The sequence below is a fragment of the Prionailurus bengalensis genome, chromosome E4 (genome assembly GCF_016509475.1).
Source record: "Prionailurus bengalensis isolate Pbe53 chromosome E4, Fcat_Pben_1.1_paternal_pri, whole genome shotgun sequence".
In the NCBI taxonomy this organism is placed as follows: domain Eukaryota; kingdom Metazoa; phylum Chordata; class Mammalia; order Carnivora; family Felidae; genus Prionailurus; species Prionailurus bengalensis.
Genome location: NC_057360.1, coordinates 20,699,566 through 20,721,421, shown reverse-complemented (window position 1 = coordinate 20,721,421; position 21,856 = coordinate 20,699,566). Strand labels below are relative to the sequence as shown.

The following is a 21,856-nucleotide window of genomic DNA, read 5'->3' as shown; positions in this document are numbered from 1 at the left end:
TATTTTTTTATTTTTTTTCATTTATTATTTTTTTATTTATTTACTTTTGAGAGACAGAGAGAGACAGAGTATAAGCAGGGGAGGGGCAGAGAGGGAGACACAGAATCTGAAGCAGGCTCCAGGCTCTGAGCTGTCAGCACAGGGCCCGACGTGGCTGTGAGATCTGTGAGATCATGACCTGAGCTGAAGTCAGCTGCTCAACTGACTGAGCCACCCAAGCGCCCCTAGAACCCAGAATTTTAAACCTTAATGAACTGACAATGGAGAATACTGGAAACATGCAGAAATTAGAGTCATTTAAAAGCTTTTTACAAATTGGGACATAAAGAGAAAATTTTATCTGGTGACAGAATGTTGCAATAAAAAGTGATTTTTCTGTCTCTAAGACAGACAACACGCATTATCTGAAATTCCGAAATCACAGAAGGGGAACGTTTCTACTCCATGTTGGCTCATCCCTGTGTACAAACTTCACATTTTATATCACACTAAAAGTAGCCATATGTAATAGAGATATTTCATAAATGGCTAATTAAGAGCCTAACAATCAGTAAATGTCATTATGCAAACTTAAGCAGCAACATTTATATTCCCGGTGAAATCCACTTGCTGTATTTACAATTAAATTTAAGGAGGAAAAGCCAAAGAACGTTCTTTTATGAAAGAAGTCTCACGATGCCCAAGACAACTGTCTCAGAAAGTTCCATCCCTATCTGTTAACCAAACAAGGCTCAAATTTCATATCCTTATTGAAGTCAAACCCATACAAATGTCACTGTGAAACTAAATACGCTGATGCAACAGATGACATCAGCTGGAGTTGTGTTTACAGGTCTATCCATCTAAAGCATAAGCCTTGCCCTTAACAACAAGCCCAGCATCATACTCTTTGTATTTGTGTGTTAAGCAAACTTGGAGAGAAGAAGTAAAAGAACTCCCTAATCTCTCTCTCCCCCAAGCGTTATAGCCCTGTGCTGAATTAGGTTAGGTACTCTGCTAATTACTCTATGCTCATTACATCTGTTAAGAGCAATGAGTAGCACTTACTTGCGGTAATCTAATTATGCAACTGGGGGAGGAGTTCTCATTCACTTAATGTGGAGCTCCAAGAGGGCAAACACATGTACTGATGATCACTGCTGTAGGCCCAGCACCTCACGAGGCACCACTAATTACTGATGGGTTAGGGCTGAAGGAAGGAATAAATGGATGAATGGTGTCTAAAACACGGTAGATGCCCAAAAAATGTTCACTGAAGTAATTAACAAGGGCTGATTTTCTAATTTTTTGTTCCCAGATATAGAAAACTCCATGTAATATAAATCCTAAATTAGACACACCAAACTCCACTTACATCAATAAGGCTCACCTGTATGACATATGCAGCAATTTGCACACCAGTGTCACCAGTACAGGTGGCTGTGACTGGCACTTAAATCAAGCGTTCCTTTCTATTCTCTTTATCAATTTATTTTTCACTTGTGTATCTTCACACTGCCTACCAGCACACCCACTTAGAAAGAGAGCTAAAAAGACCGCAATCCCAGGGTGCCCAGGGGGCTCAGTAGGAAGAGCATGTGACTCTTGATCTCAAGGTTGTGGGTTCAAGCCCTGTGTTGGGTGTAGAGGTTACTAAAAATGATAAAAACTTAAAAAGAGAGAGAGACAGAGAGAGAGAGAGAGAGAGAGAGAGAGAGAGAGAGAGAGAGAGAGAGAGAGAGATGGCAATCTCTATTCTAAAACGCTGAATTTGTTCTTATTTCATTAAATCACCTCAAAAAAATTAAAAGCCTCTCTCAAGGCTGCTGTAGCTCTTGATCTCCGGATCAGGTTTGCTTCTTTTTCTTTAGAGCAGCAACTAATGAACCCACTGCCATGGGCCAAAGAGAAGACCCTCATCAAGATCATCGGCATGGGCCATGTGGACTCCAGCAAGCCCACCAATGCCACGCATCTCATCTACAAGGGGGGGGGGGCACTAACAGGAGAATCATCAAGAAGTGGAGGCAGCAGATAAGCAAGGGCTCCTTCAAATATGCCCAGGTGCTACACAAGCCTAAGGTGGAGGGAGAGTATGGCATCACCACTCCCATCCCTATGGAAGTCTGATACATCACCATCATCAATGTCCCAGGCCATAGGGACTTCATCAAGAATGTGATCACTGGACATCTGAAGCCAATGCGCCGTGTTCATCATGGCAGTGTCATGCAGGAATTTGAAGTGGGCATCTCCAATAAGGGCAGACCTTCGAGCGCATGCTGTGGCCTACGTGCTGGGCCTGAAGCAGCCCGTGGCTCGGGATGGCCACTAATAAGAGGGACTCCACCAGGCCTACCTATAGCACTGTGCGCTTCCAGGTCACTTTAGAAGTGAGCACCTACCTCAAGAAGATCAGCTACAATCCGGCTGCATGGCCTTTGTGCCCATCTCGGGCTGGCACAGCGACAACATGCTCTGGCTGGAAGGTCAGTAGGACAGATGAAAACACCACCCGGTGACAGCTAGAAGTCTCCGGATTCTACCCTCCCACCCACTAACCCACTCAATAAGTCCTAAGGCTGCCTCTGCAAGACATGTACAAGATCAGAGGCACTACAGGTGCCTAGGGGGCTCAGTCAGTTAAGGGTCTGACTCTTCATTTCAGCTCAGGTAATGATCTCATGGTTCATGGGTTCAAGTCTCACATCAGGCTCCACACTGACAGCATGGAGCCTGCTTGGGATTCTCTCTCCCTCTCTTTGCCTCTCCCTAACTGGCTCATGTGTACTCTCTCATATTAAATAAATAAACTTAAAAAAAAAAAAAAAAAGAAAGAAAGAAAAAGATCAGGCATTGTGCCAAGGGGCCAGTGGAGACTGGCTTCCTGAAATCTGGGACGGTGGTCACCCTCGTCTCCACCAACCCTCACCAGAGGTCTGTGGAGAAGCACCACGAGGACTGTCTAAGGCCCTGCCTGGTGACAACGTGGGTTTCAACAAGAAGAATGTGTCTGTGAAAGACATTCCTCATAGAAAAGTAGGTGGAGACAGCAGGAACGACTTCCCCCACGGCAGGTGGCAATGTTGTGGCACAGGTGATTGTCTTAAACCACCCTAGGCAGATCCGTGCTGGCCAAACCCCAGTGCTGGACAGCCATACAGCTCACATCTCCTGAACTGAGGGAAAAGACTGACCAACACTTGGGCAAGAAGACAGAAGACAACTGAAAGCCCTGAAGCCTGGTGACGCAGCCACTGTACAAACAGTCCCCAGCAAGGCCTTGAGTGTGGAAACCTTCTCTGAGTACCCACCACTAGGCCATTAGGGACATGAGACAAATGGTGGCCCTTGAAGTTATCAAGGCAATAGATAAGAAGTCATCCCCTGCCAGCAAGGTCCCGGAACCAATGGTAATGAAGAATGTCCTCTTCAGTGTCCTAAGCAATCTTCACTATAAAAATTACTTAACAAGACTCTTAAAAACTGAGAACTGAGGGTTGATGGGGGGTGGGAGGGAGGGGAGGGTGGGTGATGGGTATTGAGGAGGGCACCTTTTGGGATGAGCACTGGGTGTTGTATGGAAACCAATTTGACAATAAACTTCATATATTGAAAAAAAAAGTGTATAAAGGACTGATACAACTCAACATCCAAAAAACAAATAATCTGATTGAAAAATGGGCAGAAGACCTGAATAGACATTAATCCAAAGAAGACATACAAATGGCCAACAAACATATGAAAAAATGGTCAACATCAATAATCATCAGGAAAATGCAAATCAAAATCACAATGAGATATCCTATACCTATCAGAATGGCTAAAATTAAACAGATAAGAAATGACAAGGATTGGTAAGGAAGCAAAAAAAAAAAGGAACCTTCATGTGCTATTGGTGGGAATGTAAATTGGTACAACCACTGGGGAAAACAGTATGGAATTTCCTCAAAACAGTAAAAACAGAACTACCATATGATCCAATAATTCCACTACTAGGTATTTACCCAAAGAAAATAAAAACACCAATTCAAGAAGATATACACACCCCTATGTTTATTGCAGCATTATTTACAATAGCCAAGATATAAAATCAACCTAAGTGTCCATGATGGACAGACAAGAAAGGTGTAATACATATCTATAATGGAATATTATACAGCCATAAAAAGACAAACTGTGACAACATGGACGGACCCAGAAGGTATTATGTTAAGTGAAATAAGTCAGACAGAGAAAGACAAACACACATGAGGTCACTCGTGTGGAATCCCTAAAAAAATGAATAAACAGAAAGCAGAATCAGAAAAAAAATAAAATAAAAAAATAAAAATTACTTAACAGTCTATGTATTTACTGAGGAAGATTAATAAAACTTAAGTAGCCGAGAAAAAACAAAACAAAACAAAAGTAAAGGCCTTACCATTACTAGATACCCCTAGGGACTCTTCTGAAGGCTTTCTCTCGTCTTCCTTTTCTTCAAAATTTTCCCCGGACCTTGACGGCCGTTTTCTGAGAGATGTTGTCTCTTCACCCACCATTGTAATGTCTAGGAAGGAAGACATGAAAAGCTTTTGTAGGGGAGGAAAACTTCCTTTCTTCCCTTCCAGGTTTCTGGGGTGGTCTGATAATTAAATTGACATAAGACAGATTAACAGGAGAAAAACAAATTTAAATCTGTATGTACGGGAGCCCATAAAAATTGGGGACAAAAGAAGTGAACAAAGCAGGCAACCCTGTACCTTTTTAGACAAAGAAACAATGTGTGAAGAACTGACAAGACAAAAGGGCTTGGACTTGAGGTAGTAAATTAGTGAAGTAACAAGTTTTGTTAAACAGCCTTCTCAGTTTGATCGAAAAGAAAAAGGAAAGGACCCAAATAAATAAAATCAAGAATGAAAGAGGAGAGATCACAACACAGCAGAAATAAAAACAATAATAAGAGAATATTATGAGCAGTTATATGCCAATAAAATGGGCAATATGGAAGAAATGAACAAATTTCTAGAAACATACACACTACCAAAACTGAAACAGGAAGAAATAGAAAATTTGAACAGACCCATAACCAGTAAGGAAATCGAGTTAGTAATCAAAAATCTCCCAAAAAACAAGAGTCTAGGACCAGGTGGCTTTCCAGGGGAATTCTACCAAACATTTAAGGAAGAGTTAACACCTATTCTCTTGAAACGGTTCCAAAAAATAAAAAGGAAGGAAAACTTCCAAACTCTTTCTATGAAGCCCGCATTACCTTCATTCCAAAACGAGACAGAGACCCCACTAAAAAGGAGAACTATAGACCAATTTCCATGATGAACATGGGTGCAAAAATCCTCAACAAGATATTAGCCAACCAGCTCCAACAATTATTCACCACGACCAAGTGGGATTTATACCTGGGATGCAGGGATGGTTCAGTATCTGCAAAACAACGTGATTCATCACATCAATTAAACAAAGGACAAGAACCATATGATCCTCTCAATAGATGCAGAGAAAGCATGTGACAAAATACAGCATCCTTTCTTGAAAAAACCCCTCAAGAAAGTGGGGATAGAATCATACCTCGAGATTACAAAAGCCACATATTAACGACTCAAAGCTAATATCATCCTCAATGGGGAAAAACTGGGAGCTTTCCCCCTAAGGGCAGGAACAAGACAGGGATGTCCACTCTCACCACTGTTATTCAACACTGTACTGGAAGTCTTAGCCTCTGCAATCAGACAACACAAAGAAATAAAAGGCATGCATCCAAATTGGCCAGGAGGAGGTCAAACTTTCACTCTTCACAGATGACATGATACTCTACGTGGAAAACCCTAAAGATTCCACCAAAAAATTGCTAGAATTGATTCATGAATTCAGCAAAGTTGCAGGATATAAAATCAACGCACAGAAATCGGTTGCATTCCTATACACCAACAATGAAGCAACAACAGAAAGAGAAATCAAGAAATCGATCCCATTTACAGTTGCACCAAAAACCATAAAATACCTAGGAATAAATAGAACCGAAGAGGTGAAAAATCTATCCACTGAAAACTATAGAAAGCTGATGAAAGAAATTGAAGACACAAAAAAATGGAAAAAGATTCCATGCTCCGGGATAGAAAGAACAAATATTGTTAAAATGTCAATACTACCCAAAGCAATCTACATATTCAATGCAATCCCTACCAAAATAACACCAGCATTCTTCACAGAACTAGAACAAACAATCCTAAAATTTGTATAGAACCAGAAAAGACCCTGAATAGCCAAAGCAATCTTGAATAAGAAAACCAAAGCAGGTGGCATCACAATCCCAGACTCCAAGCTATACTACAAAGCTATAATCAAGACATTATGGTACTGGCACGAGAAGAGACACTCAGATCAATGGAACAGAACAGAGAACCCAGAAATGGACCCACAAACCTATGGCCAACTAATCTTTGACAAAGCAGGAAAGAATATCCAATGGAATAAGGACAGTCTCTTCAGCAAGTGGTGCTGGGAAAACTGGACAGCAACACGCAGAAGAATGAAATCTGGACCACTTTCTTACACCCTACACAAAAATAAACTCAAAATGGATGAAAGACCTAAATGTAAGACAGAAAGCCATCAATATCCTCGAGGAGAAAGCAGGCAAAAACCTCTTTCATCTTGGCCACAGCAACTTCTTACTCTCCAGAGGCAAGGGAAACTTCTTACGTCTCCAGAGGCAAGGGAAACAAAAGCAAAAATGAACTACTGGGACCTCATCAACATAAAAAGCTTCTGCACAGCGAAGGAAACAATCAGCAACACTAAAAGGCAACCGACAGAATGGGAGAGGATATTTGCAAACAACATATCAGATAAAGGGTTAGTATCCAAAATCTATAAAGAACTTATCAAACTCAAAAAACAAATAGTCCAGTGAAGAAATGGGCAAAAGACATGAATAGACACTTCTCCAAAAAAGACATCCAGATGGCCAACCGACACATGAAAAAAATGCTCCACATCACTCATCATCAAGGAAATACAAATCAAAACCACAATGAGATACCACCTCACCCCTGTCAGAATGGCTAACATTAACAACTCAGGCAACAACACATGTTGGTGAGGATGCAGAGAAAGAGGATCTCTTTTGCACTGTTGGTGGGAATGCAAGCTGGTGCAGCCACTTTGAGAATAGCACGGAGGTTCCTCAAAAAATTAAAAACAGAACTACCCTACGACCAGCAATTGCACTACTAGGTATTTATCCAAGGGATACAGATATGCTGTTTTGAAGGGACACATGCACCCCTATGTTTATAGCAGCACTATCAACAATAGCCAAAGTATGGAAAGAGCCCAAATGTCCATCGATGGATCAATGCATAAAGATGTAATATATATATACAACGGTGGATTACTCGGCAATCAAAAAGAATGAAATCTTGCCATTTGCAACTACATGGATGAACTGGAGGGTATTATGCTAAGTGAAATTAGTCAGAGAAAGATAAATATCCTATGACTTCACTCATATGAGGACTTTAAGAGAGAAAACAGACGAACATAAGGGAAGGGAAGCAAAAATAATATAAAAACAGGGAGGGAGACAAAACAGAAGAGACTCATAAATATGGAGAACAAACAGAGGGTTACTGGAGGGGGTGTGGGAGGGGGGATGGGCTAAATGGGTAAGGAGCGTTAAGGAATCTACTCCTGAAATCATTGTTGCACTATATGCTAACTAATTTGGATGTAAACTAAAAAAAAATAAAATTAATAAAAAAATTAAATTAAATTAAAAAATAAACTTAAAAAAAAACAGCCTTCTCAGCCCTAAATTCCTTGGTGATAGGGATGCCTTCTACCCTCCTAGTACAGGGAGGATACCTTTCACATGGTATCCTCTGTTTTCAGAGGTCTGTTTTCAGGCAGACAAAAGAGGGTTGGAGTGTCTTCCTTGCACTGGATGTTAAGTAACTTTAATTCAAAATAATCAATATGCCAAAGTGGCACATTCTGGGATGGCATATTTGCTCCCCTTCACTTTAAAGTATCTGGCTTAAGCAAATGTCACAGTATCACCATATTTAGGAGAGGTGGAAAATGACATTCTCTTCCTTTGGTTTTACCTTCATCATGGGTAAGCATTTTCTGAGTACAACATACTATAAAAAATTTAAAGAAATTAGTCCTTAAAAAAATAATAGGTTTCAAAGGCCCTTATTTATTTATTTATTTATTTTTAATTTTTTTTTTTTCAACGTTTATTTATTTTTGGGACAGAGAGAGACAGAGCATGAACGGGGGAGGGGCAGGGAGAGAGGGAGACACAGAATCGGAAACAGGCTCCAGGCTCTGAGCCATCAGCCCAGAGCCTGACGCGGGGCTCGAACTCATGGACCGTGAGATCGTGACCTGGCTGAAGTCGGACGCTTAATCGACTGCACCACCCAGGCGCCCCTCAAAGGCCCTTATTTAAACAAAGCCCCATTTTTTTTTTTTTTTTTTTTTGGAGAGAGAGAGAGAGAGAGAGTGCGCGCACGCGCGAGCGGGGGAGGGGCAGAGAGCAAGGGAGACACAGAATCTAAAGCAGGCTCCAGGCTCTGAGCTGTCAGCACAGGGCCTGACTCAGGGCTTGAAGCCACAAACCACAAGATCATGACATAGGCCAAAATCAAGAGATGGATGCTAAACCAGCTGAGCCAGCCAGGTGCCCCACAAAAACCCCATCTGTAAAGAACAATTTAGTTGAACAAGGCAGATGCATATGAAAAATTAAGAATAACAGAAGGTAAGTACACAGACACCACAAAGTAGGGTACACTTAACATCAAGGGGCGCCTGGGTGGCTTAGTAGGTTAGGCGTCTGATTCTTGATTTCAGCTCAGGTCACGATCTCATGATTCATGAGATTGAGCCCTGCATCGGGCTCTGTGCTGAACAGCGTGTAGTCTGTTTAGGACACTCTCTCTCTCTCTCTCAGTCCCTCCCCTGCTCTTTCTCAAAAATAAATAAACATAAAAAAAAAAGTCAACTCAATGGTAAAAACAATACCTGAAATTCAGAGACAGAAGAGATCATTAAGAGATACAAAGTTTTCATAGAAAAGGTATTTGAACGGAGTCCTAAAGGATGAGAACAGAGCACTCTATGGATGGGAAAGGATTAAAACAAGGTCCTTAGAAGATGTATTAGAGATCATAAATTGATCAGACTACTTTACTAGAGGACAGGAAACAAGCTCTTGTTGAGTATCTAAAAGTTCAAGGGCTCTGCTGGGTGCTTTAAGTTTTTTCATCCAATCTTCATAGCTCTGCAAAAAAGATATTATTAATCGCAGTTCACATAAGAAAAAATAAGGCTCAGAGTAGTACCGTCAACGCCCTCTGTGCATACACCAGAAACATACCTATAGTAGAACGAGTTGAGTTTATTAAGAATGTGCACGAAGGGAAACTGTGGGGAATCTCAGAATACCAGAAATGACTTAAGATTTGGGACTTGGCTAGATAATTTTTGGAAAAGTCCAAAGAAGCAGGGGTTGACTCTGGCTTGGGTGCAGTCAGAAAGCAGAACAATGTTATGATCAGTAGATCAATAAATCTTCTCCACAGAAAGGCTAAAGCTATAACCAGTAGAGCAGCAACAATCATTCACATTAGACTGGAGAGGGAGGTGGTAGAAATTTTATGACTTGGACGATGTTCACATTTTGTCTAGGTTAAGACATGATTATAGCATGTTGTTTCTGTCTTGATCCACCACGATCACAGAGTAGCCTTGTCTGATGCTGACATTCAGTGAAATTGTTTGTGGTCGACAGAAGGACACCAAGAAGACCCAGATGGTAAATGCCAGGCTTGCCCACAACATCGTGGCCTTGTTGACAGTATCAGCACAGCTCTGGGATGCCAAGGCTTTCCTTCTCTTCCCAGTAACTTGCCCAGGACCACACAGGGCCAGATTTTAACCTGGGTCAGATCCAAACCACAAACATCATTAACTATCTGCATGGTTTTTTTAAGTCGGTAACAGAGAAATGTGATGAGGGAAAAGACTAGAAAGGAGAGCTAAACTATAAAGGCCTAAGAAACGAGCACTTATTTTTCAGTTAGGCAGTGGTAAGCCCATTCTAAACACTGAAAAATATGATCAAAGTCAAATTTTAGGCAGATCAACACAGTACAAGGTTAACTCCAAAGCAGTATTTTACTGTGTTTTCCTTAATGTGAAGCAAAAAGAAAAACAAAGTACTTATTTTTAGGGGCACCTGGGTGGCACAGTCAGTTAAGCGTCCGGCTTCAGCCAGGTCACGATCTCGCGGTCCGTGAGTTCGAGCCCCGCATCGGGCTCTGGGCTGATGGCTCAGAGCCTGGAGCCTGTTTCAGATTCTGTGTCTCCCTCTTTCTCTGCCCCTCCCCCGTTCATGCTCTGTCTCTCTCTGTCCCAAAAATTAAAAAAAAAAAAAAAAAAAAAAAGAAAAAAAACAAAGTACTTATTTTTAAAGCTTTATATTTTTAAATTCTAGTATTACGGCCTTTCTAAACTTTTATGTTACAATGTCCTTTCCCGTACAAAATGCAGTACATGGAGAGTTTGATTGTTTTCTTAAATATCACTGCTCAGCAACATAAAAATCTGGCTAATCTAGATCAATTTCCTTCTAATTTTTTCAGAAATCAAATAAATGAAACAAAATTATGGAACAGCAGATGAATACATGAAGTAGAAATTTTAGGAGACCCATAAGAGCCAATTCAGAGGAACCTAGGAAAGAGGTCAGGGCAACTGATGAATTTAATTAAAAGTGCTTTGTGTTAACAGTGACAGAGGAAGCCAGAGGGCATCCAACTCTCCAACAGAGAGATCAGAGAAGAACTGACCACTGGGGGATGCCCTCAGAGTGAGACATCAGGAAGTAGAAAAGAAATCAGTGGGCATTTGGGTGGCTCAGTCAGTTAAGCATCCGACTCTTGGCTTCAGTTCAGGTCATCTCATGGTTTCGTGGGTTTGAGCCCCATATCTGTGATGACAGTGCAGAGTCTGCTCGGGATTCTCCCTCTTTCTCTGCCCTCCCCTGCTCATGCTGTCTCTGTCTCTCTCAAAATAAATAAATAACCTTACAAAAGGGGGGGGGGGGCAGGGAGAAAAGAAATCAGGGAAGAAAACAACATAGATAAAGATCCAAGGGGCACCTGGGTGGCTCAGTCAGTTAAGGGTCTAATTCTTGGTTTCAGCTCAGGTCATGATCTCATGGTTCGTGAGTTTGAGTCCCACATCAGGTTCTGTACTGACAGTGCAGTGCCTGTTTGGGATTCTCTCTTCTCTCTCTCTGCCCCTCCTTCGCTTGCTCTCTCTTAAAATAAATAAACTTAAAAAAAATTAAAGAAAATAAACACCTTTATGTATCCTACTCAGCAAGATCTATGACAATTGTTCTTAATCGAGACTAGGGAGGAGTGCCCTAGATTTCTAGGGTATGCAAAAACTTCAATTATTTCAATAACTGAAATAAATAATTACACATTTTATTACATAAAGCAAGCTGTACAGGATGGCTAAAACAATGCTACTTTGCTTTTGGCCGAGACTATCAATTCACTGAGAAATCAATTCTCAAGCTGATTAAAAGCACTAAATAAGAGGTGAAAAAAATACTAAAACAAGTTGACAAATGCTGCTTAAAAAGCCAAAACAAAAAACAAAAAACTTAAGCCTGGATACCCTACAGAATAATGAAAACATTACTAAAAGAGTTCTTGGTGAGGAGACCAGGGGCCAACAACCATTAGGTTGTTCTTCCGGGTTACTAGAGAAGAAAGCTTTACTTCAAAAGCAAAAGCACAGGTACAAAGTCTGTACAATTATTCTGCCACAATTTAAATCTTATTGAAATATTAATACTTATTAAAGTATTAAAATAAATACTTATTTTAGAAGTGAGCCCAAGAAGAAAAGTGTTTACATAACAAAATCTTTGTATCCTAATCCACACGAACTTCTTTGGCCTTGATTTCCCCTACTTAGCAGAAGTGAGAACTACGAAGGCACAGGATTTGACATCTGTACCCCAAGAAGTAGTTTACACGCCTGCTCCGTCATATCACGGTATCCTCGCTAAATCCTCCAACCTCTCTGGAACCTGTTTCTTCATCTAGAAAATGAAGATAAATACTACTGCACAGAGCGATAACAAAAGAAGATAATACACACTAAAGTGCCATCATTATTCACAACCACGTTTGAAAAATTAACTAAGTAATCTGATACGCACATATCTACCTCCTGTATGCTAAATGGCAGTCAAACATTAAGCCACATCATCCCTCAAATTCTAGTGTTTGCTTTTATGATGTACCGGATGAGGGTAAACAAAGGGCCATATTTATCTACCTTCTCAAATGCAGCTCAAATACCGTGTGGCTTCTAAGAAAACATTAACAAATTGTATTACTGTCATACATACAGATGTTAGGAAAGATAAATCACTTAAAATGGCTCACCTCAATGTTGATCAAATCCTCAGATCATGTAAATCATAAGATTATGAGGGGATATCTGAATCTCACTCACTCCCGCCATCTCTCCCGACCGCTAATTTTTCCACACTTCTTTAACTTCAACATCCACGTACACAGATCCATCCAATACCCTGGGCCGCCAGCTCCCTGACTTCCTCCCGTCTCCAACAAGCTGTTCTCGTGTTCCAGTCATACCTTCCCCTTGACCTCACTGTTAACCAACAACTGTACCATGTCCATAATTCTGATTTCCAGCAGGTGAACTACTGATGTTCCCTCCAATGCCATTCTTCTCACGGCCTTACCTATCTCAGTTAATGGTTAATGGTCTTCCCCATTTTAGTCTTTACCCAGATTTTAAACAAAGCCGAGGAGCCATCCTCAATTCTTTACTTTCCCTTTCCCAATCCAGCAGCATGTCCATTTTAGGCTGCCCTCAAAATAAATACCCAACTCCGATGTCTTCTCACCACATCCTCCACCTCTACCAGAGTCGAAGTCACTGTCTCATCTCACTGTAGCCTCCTAACTGGTCTTTCTCCATTTTCTCCTTTCTGGTCTACTTTTTTTTTTAACATAGTACCCAGATCAATCCTTTTAAGGTTAAGTCAGAGCAAGTCACTCCCCTGATCAAAACCCTTCAAACACTGAATTTTGTTCCAACTCCTCACCATTGTCTAATAACTCTTCCATGATCTGCCACTCACTCCCTGCCCCTCCCCTGCACCCTCAACTTCCCACAACCCTTTCACTTGCTCTGTTCTAGTGACTCTGGCCTTTTGCTGTTCCCGGAATAAGCCACAGCATTCCTACTCACAGGCCTCTGCTATTTCCTTTGCCTGGACTATCTCCCTCAAATACAAGGCTTTCTCCTTCACTTCATTTAAGTTCTCTGCTCAAACATCCCCTCCTTGGGGTCTCCCCTGTCTACCTTAACTAAACGCTCTTGCACCGTATTACTCTCTTATCCCTTACCTTCCTTTACTTTCCTTCAGAGCACTTACTGCCCAACACATTATAGTGTTTATTGTCTATCAACCCACAAGACGACAATCCCCATGAAAAGAATTTTGTCTTGTTCACTATTTTATCCAAGTATCTAGAACCATGCCTGGCACATACACTGCACTTAATACACATTTTTTAAGTGAATAAAGTGTTACCAAGTATTTTCACATGTGTTAAGGAAATGAAATAACTGGTGCACCTGGCTGGATCAGTCAGTAGAGCACGTGACTCTTAATGTCAGGGTCGTGAGTTTAAGCTCCACACTGGGCATGGAGCCTACTTAAAAAAACAAAAAAAAGTGCTGAATAAATAAATACTACTTAAAAAAATAAAGAGGAAATGAAGGAACTGAAACAAACGTCCACTTCCTATGTCCTGAAGTGATCATTAAACAAACAGCAAGAAAGCTGAAATGGTGTTCACTTTTATCTCTAACTTTACCTATTAACACCAAAAGATAAATATAAAAGTTAATGAGGGCATTTACCTAGCTTGGGATTTAAATTATATATTTATATATAAATATACATAAAAATGGGGCACCTGGGTGGCTCAGTCGGTTAAGCATCCGACTTCGGCTCGGGTCATGATCTCACAGTTTGTGGGTTCGAGCCCCACATCAGGCTCTGTGCTGACAGCTGAGAGCCTGGAGCCTGCTTTGGATTCTGTGTCCCTCTCTCTTTCCTCCCCACCCCTGCTTGTGCTCTGTCTCTCTCTTTCAAAAACGAATAAACATTTAAAAAAATTTTTTTAATTAAATAAATAAAAATAAACATACATAAAAATGATCTGTTCTAGAGCTCAGGATTCTTCATCAGCAACTGCTATTCAGGACCCAATTCTACACTCAGGTTGTCTAAGAAACAATTTGCTGACAAATGCCATGCCCTTTGCTCCACTGGAAAATCTCTTTTTTTTTTTTTTTTTAATTTTTTTTTCAACATTTACTTATTTTTGGGACAGAGAGAGACAGAGCATGAACGGGGGAGGGGCAGAGAGAGAGGGAGACACAGAATCGGAAACAGGCTCCAGGCTCCGAGCCATCAGCCCACAGCCCGACGCGGGGCTCGACCTTGTGGACCGCAAGATCGTGACCTGGCTGAAGTCGGACGCTTAACCGACTGCGCCACCCAGGCGCCCCCACTGGAAAATCTCTTAAACTTGAGATTATCCTCCTGAAGTGATTCAAATAATTAGAAAAATATTATTAATAATGGTAAGTTTCCTTTAGTGGATAGTTACTATCTGCTATGCTCTCTGATAAGACTTTTTGTACATTACCTCCTTTAATCCTAACAATAACCCTAGGAAATAGGTAATCCTGGCGGCATCCTCAACCAGAAAAGGGCAGTGACTGCCGGAAGCATAACTATAGATGACAGTAAAGAAAAAAAAAAAAACTTTTAAAAGTTTTTAAGGAATCAACATTAAAAATGAGAGCAAGAACAGGTCTTTCAGTGTAGGATCAAACGGGTTAGGTTTCTAATAAGTCCCATAAATCATCACTGTGTCAAAGCAGACCTTCAAGTTCATGCTCTAATGACCCTGGTGCACCTTAAAAAGGCTATGTTAGTTTAAACACAGAAGGCAAGAAGAAAGCTTTTTAATTTGCATTGAAAAAAATGTGTTAAAAAAGATAGAAAAAGGAAAAAAATGTGTTTCTGACACTTGAAAGTATACACCAACTATGTGAAAATTCATGTAGATAGATTAAGTATCTCTTTCTACAGTGATGGTAGATAAATGTGTTGTAATAATACAGAGCTCTACCCCATTACCCTGTGTATGTACACACACACACACACACACACACACACACACACACGAGAAGGTATAACAAACCATTTAGGGAAGTCAAACAAATCCTCACAGAGGAAATGATATTAAAGCCAGAGTTGAAAGAAAAAACAGAAGTTCCAATGTATCAAAACAGGATGGGAAGAAGAGAGCATTCTACGATAAGCATGGACAAGTAGAGACCTTGGTGACAGATTCACTATTTCAAGTATTTTATTGAGGTCTACTGCAGTACCAAGCCCTGGGATACAAAGATGACTCTAACAGCCTGTGCCCTCAAGGACTAAAAATCTAGCGATTTTTAAATTATAACATAATATAATTATAACATAATTATAACACCCAGTGATATTATAGAACAGTAGTAGCTGAGATGCACAGAGTATTAAGGAAATACAGGCCTTGGCGCCCAACAGGACTTAGGGGCCATCAGGAAAGGTCTCCTGAAAAAAGTAAAATCTAGGTTAAATCTTAAAGGAAGAGAAGGAATAATGCTGGAGCATGAAAGGACAAGAACAAAAGGTCAAGGGCCCTTAGGGCTGATTAGAAAGAGTTTCCAACTTACAAAAACAAGGAGCTGCAGGGGTTTTTAAACAACAGGGTGGGGAGGCTGGCAGGCTCAGCGAGCGAAGCATGTCACTCTTGACCTCGGGATTGTGAGTTCAAGCCCCTGGTTGCATGCAGAGATTACTTTTTAAAAAATATTTAAAATATATACATAAAAAAGAAACAGGAAGGTGACTTCATATTTGTCCTTCAGTAAGATAATTCAGACACCAACGTAGAAGATGAGAGACTGGCAGAGAGAACAATTAGTACACACACACACACACAAAAAAAGATAAAGGCCTGAAATAAGGCTCAAACGGCAGGTGATGATTAAATGAACAAATGATTTTAAGAAATTAGAGATAAGGGAGATAAATCTACAAACATTAAGCTGAGGCATTGATGATATCCAGGTGGCTACATCCAGAAGGCATCCAGAAATGTAGATCCAGAGTTTTGTAATTCGGCTAAGGTTATGGGTGTACCATTGAGATACGTGACTACAGAAGAGAAAGGAGAGGGTAAGTTCAGCATGATGTGCCTGTGGGTCAGCCCAGTGACAATGAAAAGCAGGCAGGTGAACATACAAGTCGAGACTGGAGACAGAGATCTGGATTCATCGGTGGCAGCAGCTATGGCCAAAGCACAGGAAGGAAATCACCCAGGGAGAGACGATAAATCAAGTTACCTGGGAGGAGACACCTGGCAGGCTCAGTCAGAAGAGCGTGCAACTCTTGATCTCCAGGTCGTGGGTTCAAACTCCACGCTGGGTGCAGAGATTCTTAAAATCAAACAAACAAACAAAAAAATAGTAATAAACTAAAAAAAAAAAAGAAAAGAAATTACCCAGGAAACATCAAAGCTAACATTTACCTAACACTTACTATGGTTCCTTTAATCCTCACAACAATCTATGCAGTAGATACTATTATCCCATTTTAGAGGTGATTAAGCCATTTCCCCAATATTATAAGGTACCTAAAGAACAGTGAAAAGGCCTAGGAGAGATTAGAGAACCAGAAGCAAGTAATATTAGAAACCCAGTTAGAAGATTCAAGAAGTAATCTGATCAATATCATGGAAAATTCAAGTAAGACCCAAAAAAAAGAAAAAAAAAAAAAAAAAGAAGAAGGAAATAAAAAAAGGAGGGTTGGACACAGGAAATTTCACAATTTGGGGACATTAATAGCTACAATTTACTTGTATGGCTCATTTCAAGGACAAAGAAATCTATTGGGTTGGGCTGCAAAATGAGTTGAGGAAGTAAAGGCAGTGATCACAAGACTAGTCTCTCAAGAGGTCTAGCCATAAAGGAACCAGGAACTAATGTTTACTAAGCCAGTAACATTTAGTGCTGGGTAGCAGGGCAGGTGCGATGAACCTCATCTCATCTCACTGAACACTTGCATTTTAAAAGATACAAAAGATTCAGAAACCCTATGAAACTTGTTCAAAGTCACACCAACAGTAAGTGTCAATGGAAACATTTACACTAAGGTGACAAAGAGCTGACCAGATAGCTATTTCAAAATACCACACAGAGACTAGACACTATTTCTTAAGAATCCAATCTGTGCATTGATTTCATAATGTTCAGTGTCATCATATCTAATTTGCCTTAAGAAAGGAAAACTGAAAAAAATTGATTTAAGAAACAAACGAACCATGTTGGAAAGAATGTCAACTTTAGCCTGCCTGCAGTGTTCCTATTATAAAGCTTTCAGGGGCACCTGGGTGGCTCAGTGGGTTAAGTGTCTGACTCTTGATTTCTCCTCAGGTCATGATCTCATGGTTCCTGAGGTCGAACCCCCGCATCCAGCTCTGCACTGACAGTACAGAGCCTGCTTGGGATTCTCTCTCCCTCTCTGTCCCTCCCATGCTCACTCTTTGTCCCTCTTAAATAAATAAACATTATTTTTTTTTAATAAATAAGGCTTTCAAAAGAACCTATAAATCTATAAAACAAATAGAACGTGACCAACTTTGCTATGTCACTCTCACATTCAGTGGAGGAAAAGAGAACAATTGCAGATAAATTTACAATTCAAAACTTAAAGTTTCTCCCCCTTCCCTCCAAGCAAAGGTTTACCCAAGTACAATCTTACAACACTTCTATAGCAAAGAACTACGTCATTAAGCCAGTTGGCTACACTAAGGAACCCACATAAATTCTCATTCACACTTGTATGGTCAATATAATCATTTATCCTATGTTGATAAATTTCAGAGGAAAAAAAAGTTGTTAACTGGCCTTTATTAAAAAAACTTGTCCTATTTCCTTCCCTAAGGAAACAAGCACTTTTATGTAGTTAATATTTCCCATTGAAAACTTCCTTCCTCTGTTCTCCAGCTCATTTGTGCTTTCATTGTGCCACAGGTGCTAGACCAGACTCTGATAATTCAGACATAAACAAGATACACTAGCCCAGGCTTCATGAAATGTACATGCTAGCAGAGGAAACAATTAAAGTATCTAAGTAACAAACATATTACAATTGATGATTAACTGCTAAGGAAAACAGAGTAGTATGACAGCTTAACAGAGATAGGTTTTCTGAAATGACACTTGAGAAATGTGTTGGATTTGGGGAAAGGAGAGAATGGCACATTAGAGGTGAAGAAAACCCCTATAAGACTAGAAGACCGTAAAGAGAAAGAGGCTTTCTTGGAACAAAAATAAAACTCATGTGGCTGGAGCCTAGAGAACCAGGAGGGAACTGGCCAAAAAGAAATGGAGATGGATGGAAAGAATGGCAGCAGTATTTTGGTCTTTATCCTAAGAGAATGTGAAAGGTTTGAGAGTTCCAATCACGTGATGCACTGGGACAGGAGCATTTTTAAAGAATTACTCTTGAATACATCAGAGCTCCTAACAAATGCCACTCTTCAAGCCTAGACAACACACAAATTTCCCTAACAAGTCATTCATGGATATTACACACATAAGGGGGTGGGGGTGGATTCAAGCTGAATTCTATGTCAAAGGGAGGTTCTCTGAAAAAATAGTTTAAACGATGGCAGCGACCTAGAAAGTGACCAATGAACTTAATCTCTACATAAATATGAAAAATAGCATTTATACTTGTTCCTCGGTTACAAATGACTTCTAAATATAACCGAATGGCTGTTAACATTTCAGTGACAGAAAACTACACCTTAATATTTGAAAATAAAATACGAGCTTGATGAAAAGCTTTGGTGCCCAGATTTCGAATCTTGAAGTGCCCGCCATCTACTTTTATCCTAAATCAATGAAAAGCTAACTTCCTGAGCTCATTTTTGGTTTCGCTTCTTACAGAATAAAATGTCTTCTAATTCATAACTTTCTTTACTACCAGCTCGAGGGATGCCACGGGATCCGGGAGGCATGCAACAAACCTCCGAGGTTCAAAGGGCTGCCAGCCACGCGGGCGCCCACCGTAACTTTCGCGCCCTCCCCACCCTCCCAAACTCGCCAGGACTCGCGGAGGCTCCCCCTCCCTCGGCTCCGGGCCGCCTTCTCCGTCCTCTGGCCCAGGGCAAGGCCAGGCCCGTCCGGCCGAGGTGCAGCCGCCACCTCTTTCCCCTTCCTCTCCGGCTGACGCGGGTGGACCCGGGCGGGAAGTGAGGAGGGGATGGGGAAGCATCTGCATTACCTGGGGCCGGAGCCCGACAGCGGGCGAGAACGCCAAAGCCGGGAAGCCCTCGCAGCGAGGCTGGCGGGAAGGTGGGCTACGGGCAGCTCTCCCGGGGTCCAAGACCGGCAGCGCAATCCGCCCCGCCGCAAGCGAAGATAAAGCTCCCCACTCCCCGGCCCCTCCGCCCCCAGCCTAGCGGCCCGCTACGCAGCGTCACGCGCACGGCCCGCGCCGGCTCGGGAGCTCATTGGCGGCACGGGCCGCCGTCAGGCTCCTCCCACCGCCCACGGCCGCCCCGCCCCTTCCCGGGCCCCCGGGCGCCCACCTGGCCCGGGCTCACCCGAAAGCAGCTAAGCGCGAGCCGCTAGTGTACCCGCTACGGCAGCTTGCTTTGCGTTTTGCTCCAGCGAACCGAGATAACTTCCTACAACTCCGAAACGGCACCCGGCGTGGTAGGTCGGGACCGGGGAGTCTAGTTGCCGCCTCCAGAGACTCGCAGAAGCCGCCTCTAGAACTGTGGATCTTTGCAGTTTGAGTCGACCCTCTCTCTAGGAGCAAATTAGAAGCACTAGCCAGAAGCGTTTATCATGGGATACTTTAATGCTTTGTAAACTATACTAGGTAAGGAGACAGTGAGATATGTGAAATGATGGGACAATTAAGAAATTTAAAAGGGAACTTCAGGGGCACCTGGATGGCTTAGTTAAGCGTCAGACTTCGGATCAGGTCATAATCTCACGGTTGGTGGGTTTGTGACAGGGGCACCTGGGTGGCTTAGTCAGTTAAGCGTCAGACCAGATCAGGTTATGATCTCACGGTTGGTGGGTGCGTGGGTTCGAGCTCCGTGTTGGGCTCTGTGCTAACAGCTCAGAGCCTGGAACCTGCTTTGGATTCTGTGTCTCCCTCTCTCTACCCCTTCCCTGCTCACACTGTGTCTCTCTCGGAAACAAACATTAAAAAAAATTTTTTAAAGGGAACTGCATAATCAAAAGAAAGCTAATGGTGCAGAGAGATTTAGGACGTGGATTAGATGCAAAGGTTAATCAGACTGTTTTGCAAAGGCAAAGGAATTTAGAGTAAAGGTAGGTGACAAGGGAATACTGAGAGCATTAGACACCAGGGCCACGCTCAGAGCCTGCAAACCAATAGGAGCCAACCCAGCCTGCCTAATGACTTTGACCCACTCCAAACAAGTTGAGAGGGCCACCCATGACCCTGTCAAGCTACTCTGATCAAATGGATAGGGCTTCCTGGAAGTGACAACTCTGTGAACGTTTAAACCAAGAGGACTTGTACAAGTCGCCCTTGCCACCAATGCAGGGCTTGTGTTAACTGTGAGATCATGACCTGACCCGAAGTCTGACACTTAACAAACTGAGCCACCAGGCACCCCAATAAATGATAATCTTAATGATAATTATTTCTAATAATTAATGGTTTTGTTCAAATAATAGCAAGATAAATGTTACAGAATAAATACATAATGGAATATGAATTATGTGTGTTTTAATTTTACCCTTATCCAAACATCATTAGATCACCAGTCAAAAATCTAGACAAATGGAATGTTTAAATTGTCATTTTTTACTGTTTATTTATTATTGAGAGAGAGAGAGAGAGAGAGAGAGAGAGAGAGAGTGTGTGTGTGTGTGTGTGTGTGAGAGAGAGAGAGAGAGAGAGAGAGAGAGAGCGAGCAGGGGAAGGACAGAGAGACAGAGAGAGAGAGACAGAGACAGAATTTGAAGCAAGCTCCAGGCTCTGAGCCATCAGTGCAGAGACTGACACAAGGCTCAAACTCACAAACTGCAAGATCATGACCTGAGGCAAAGTGGGACGCTTACCTGACTGAGCCACCTAGGCGCCCCTTAAATTTTCATTTTTGACCTTTCACTTCATTATAAAAACAATAGCATTGCTGGTATTTTCCCATTTGATTCTTATAAATATTTATTGAAGTAGAAGGATATGTTTTATTTGATAGTCTGTGTAAACTTGATTCATAACTTTTATTTTATTTAAAGATTTCATTTTTAAGTAATCTCTACACCTATCATGGGGCTCTAACTCACAACCTTGAGATCAAGAATCACATATTTCACAGACTAAGCCAGTCAGGTGCCCCTGATTTATAACTTTTAAAGGATTAAACTTAAGGCATGTGAGCTTTAATTTGTTCTTTGGTCCTCAACCCCACAAATGTTACCAGTGATCCTATACAGCATATGTCTTCTGCCTTGTTTACAGTATATAGATAACTGTAAACCACCTTCTCCAACTTCCCACATATACTGCACACACGCACAAATACACACATAAAATTCTGTATTGCTTCTGAAGAACAGAGATGGTCTTACTGATTCTTGATTCCCCTATATAGTATCCATCACAGTGATTGTAGGCACCAATAAA

The 21,856-nt window shown here is 41.5% G+C and overlaps 1 protein-coding gene across 2 annotated transcripts in view; it reads right to left on the bottom strand.

Annotated features, from left to right (window-relative positions):
* SOAT1 (sterol O-acyltransferase 1) overlaps positions 1–19,696 on the bottom strand; it is an 84,715-nt gene extending 65,019 nt beyond the window's left edge. The window contains exons 1-3 of one of the 2 annotated variants that reach the window (XM_043568908.1): positions 19,466–19,680; positions 16,519–16,611; positions 4,403–4,528 (exon numbers count right to left, since the gene is read on the bottom strand). In XM_043568908.1, coding sequence (XP_043424843.1) covers positions 4,403–4,520 — 118 coding nt within the window. In that variant the 5' untranslated portion in view covers positions 4,521–4,528; positions 16,519–16,611; positions 19,466–19,680. Of the gene's footprint in view, positions 1–4,402; positions 4,529–16,518; positions 16,612–19,465 lie in introns of both variants that reach the window. The other variant, XM_043568907.1, reaches the window with a different exon arrangement.
* Positions 19,697–21,856: the final 2,160 nt, after the last annotated feature.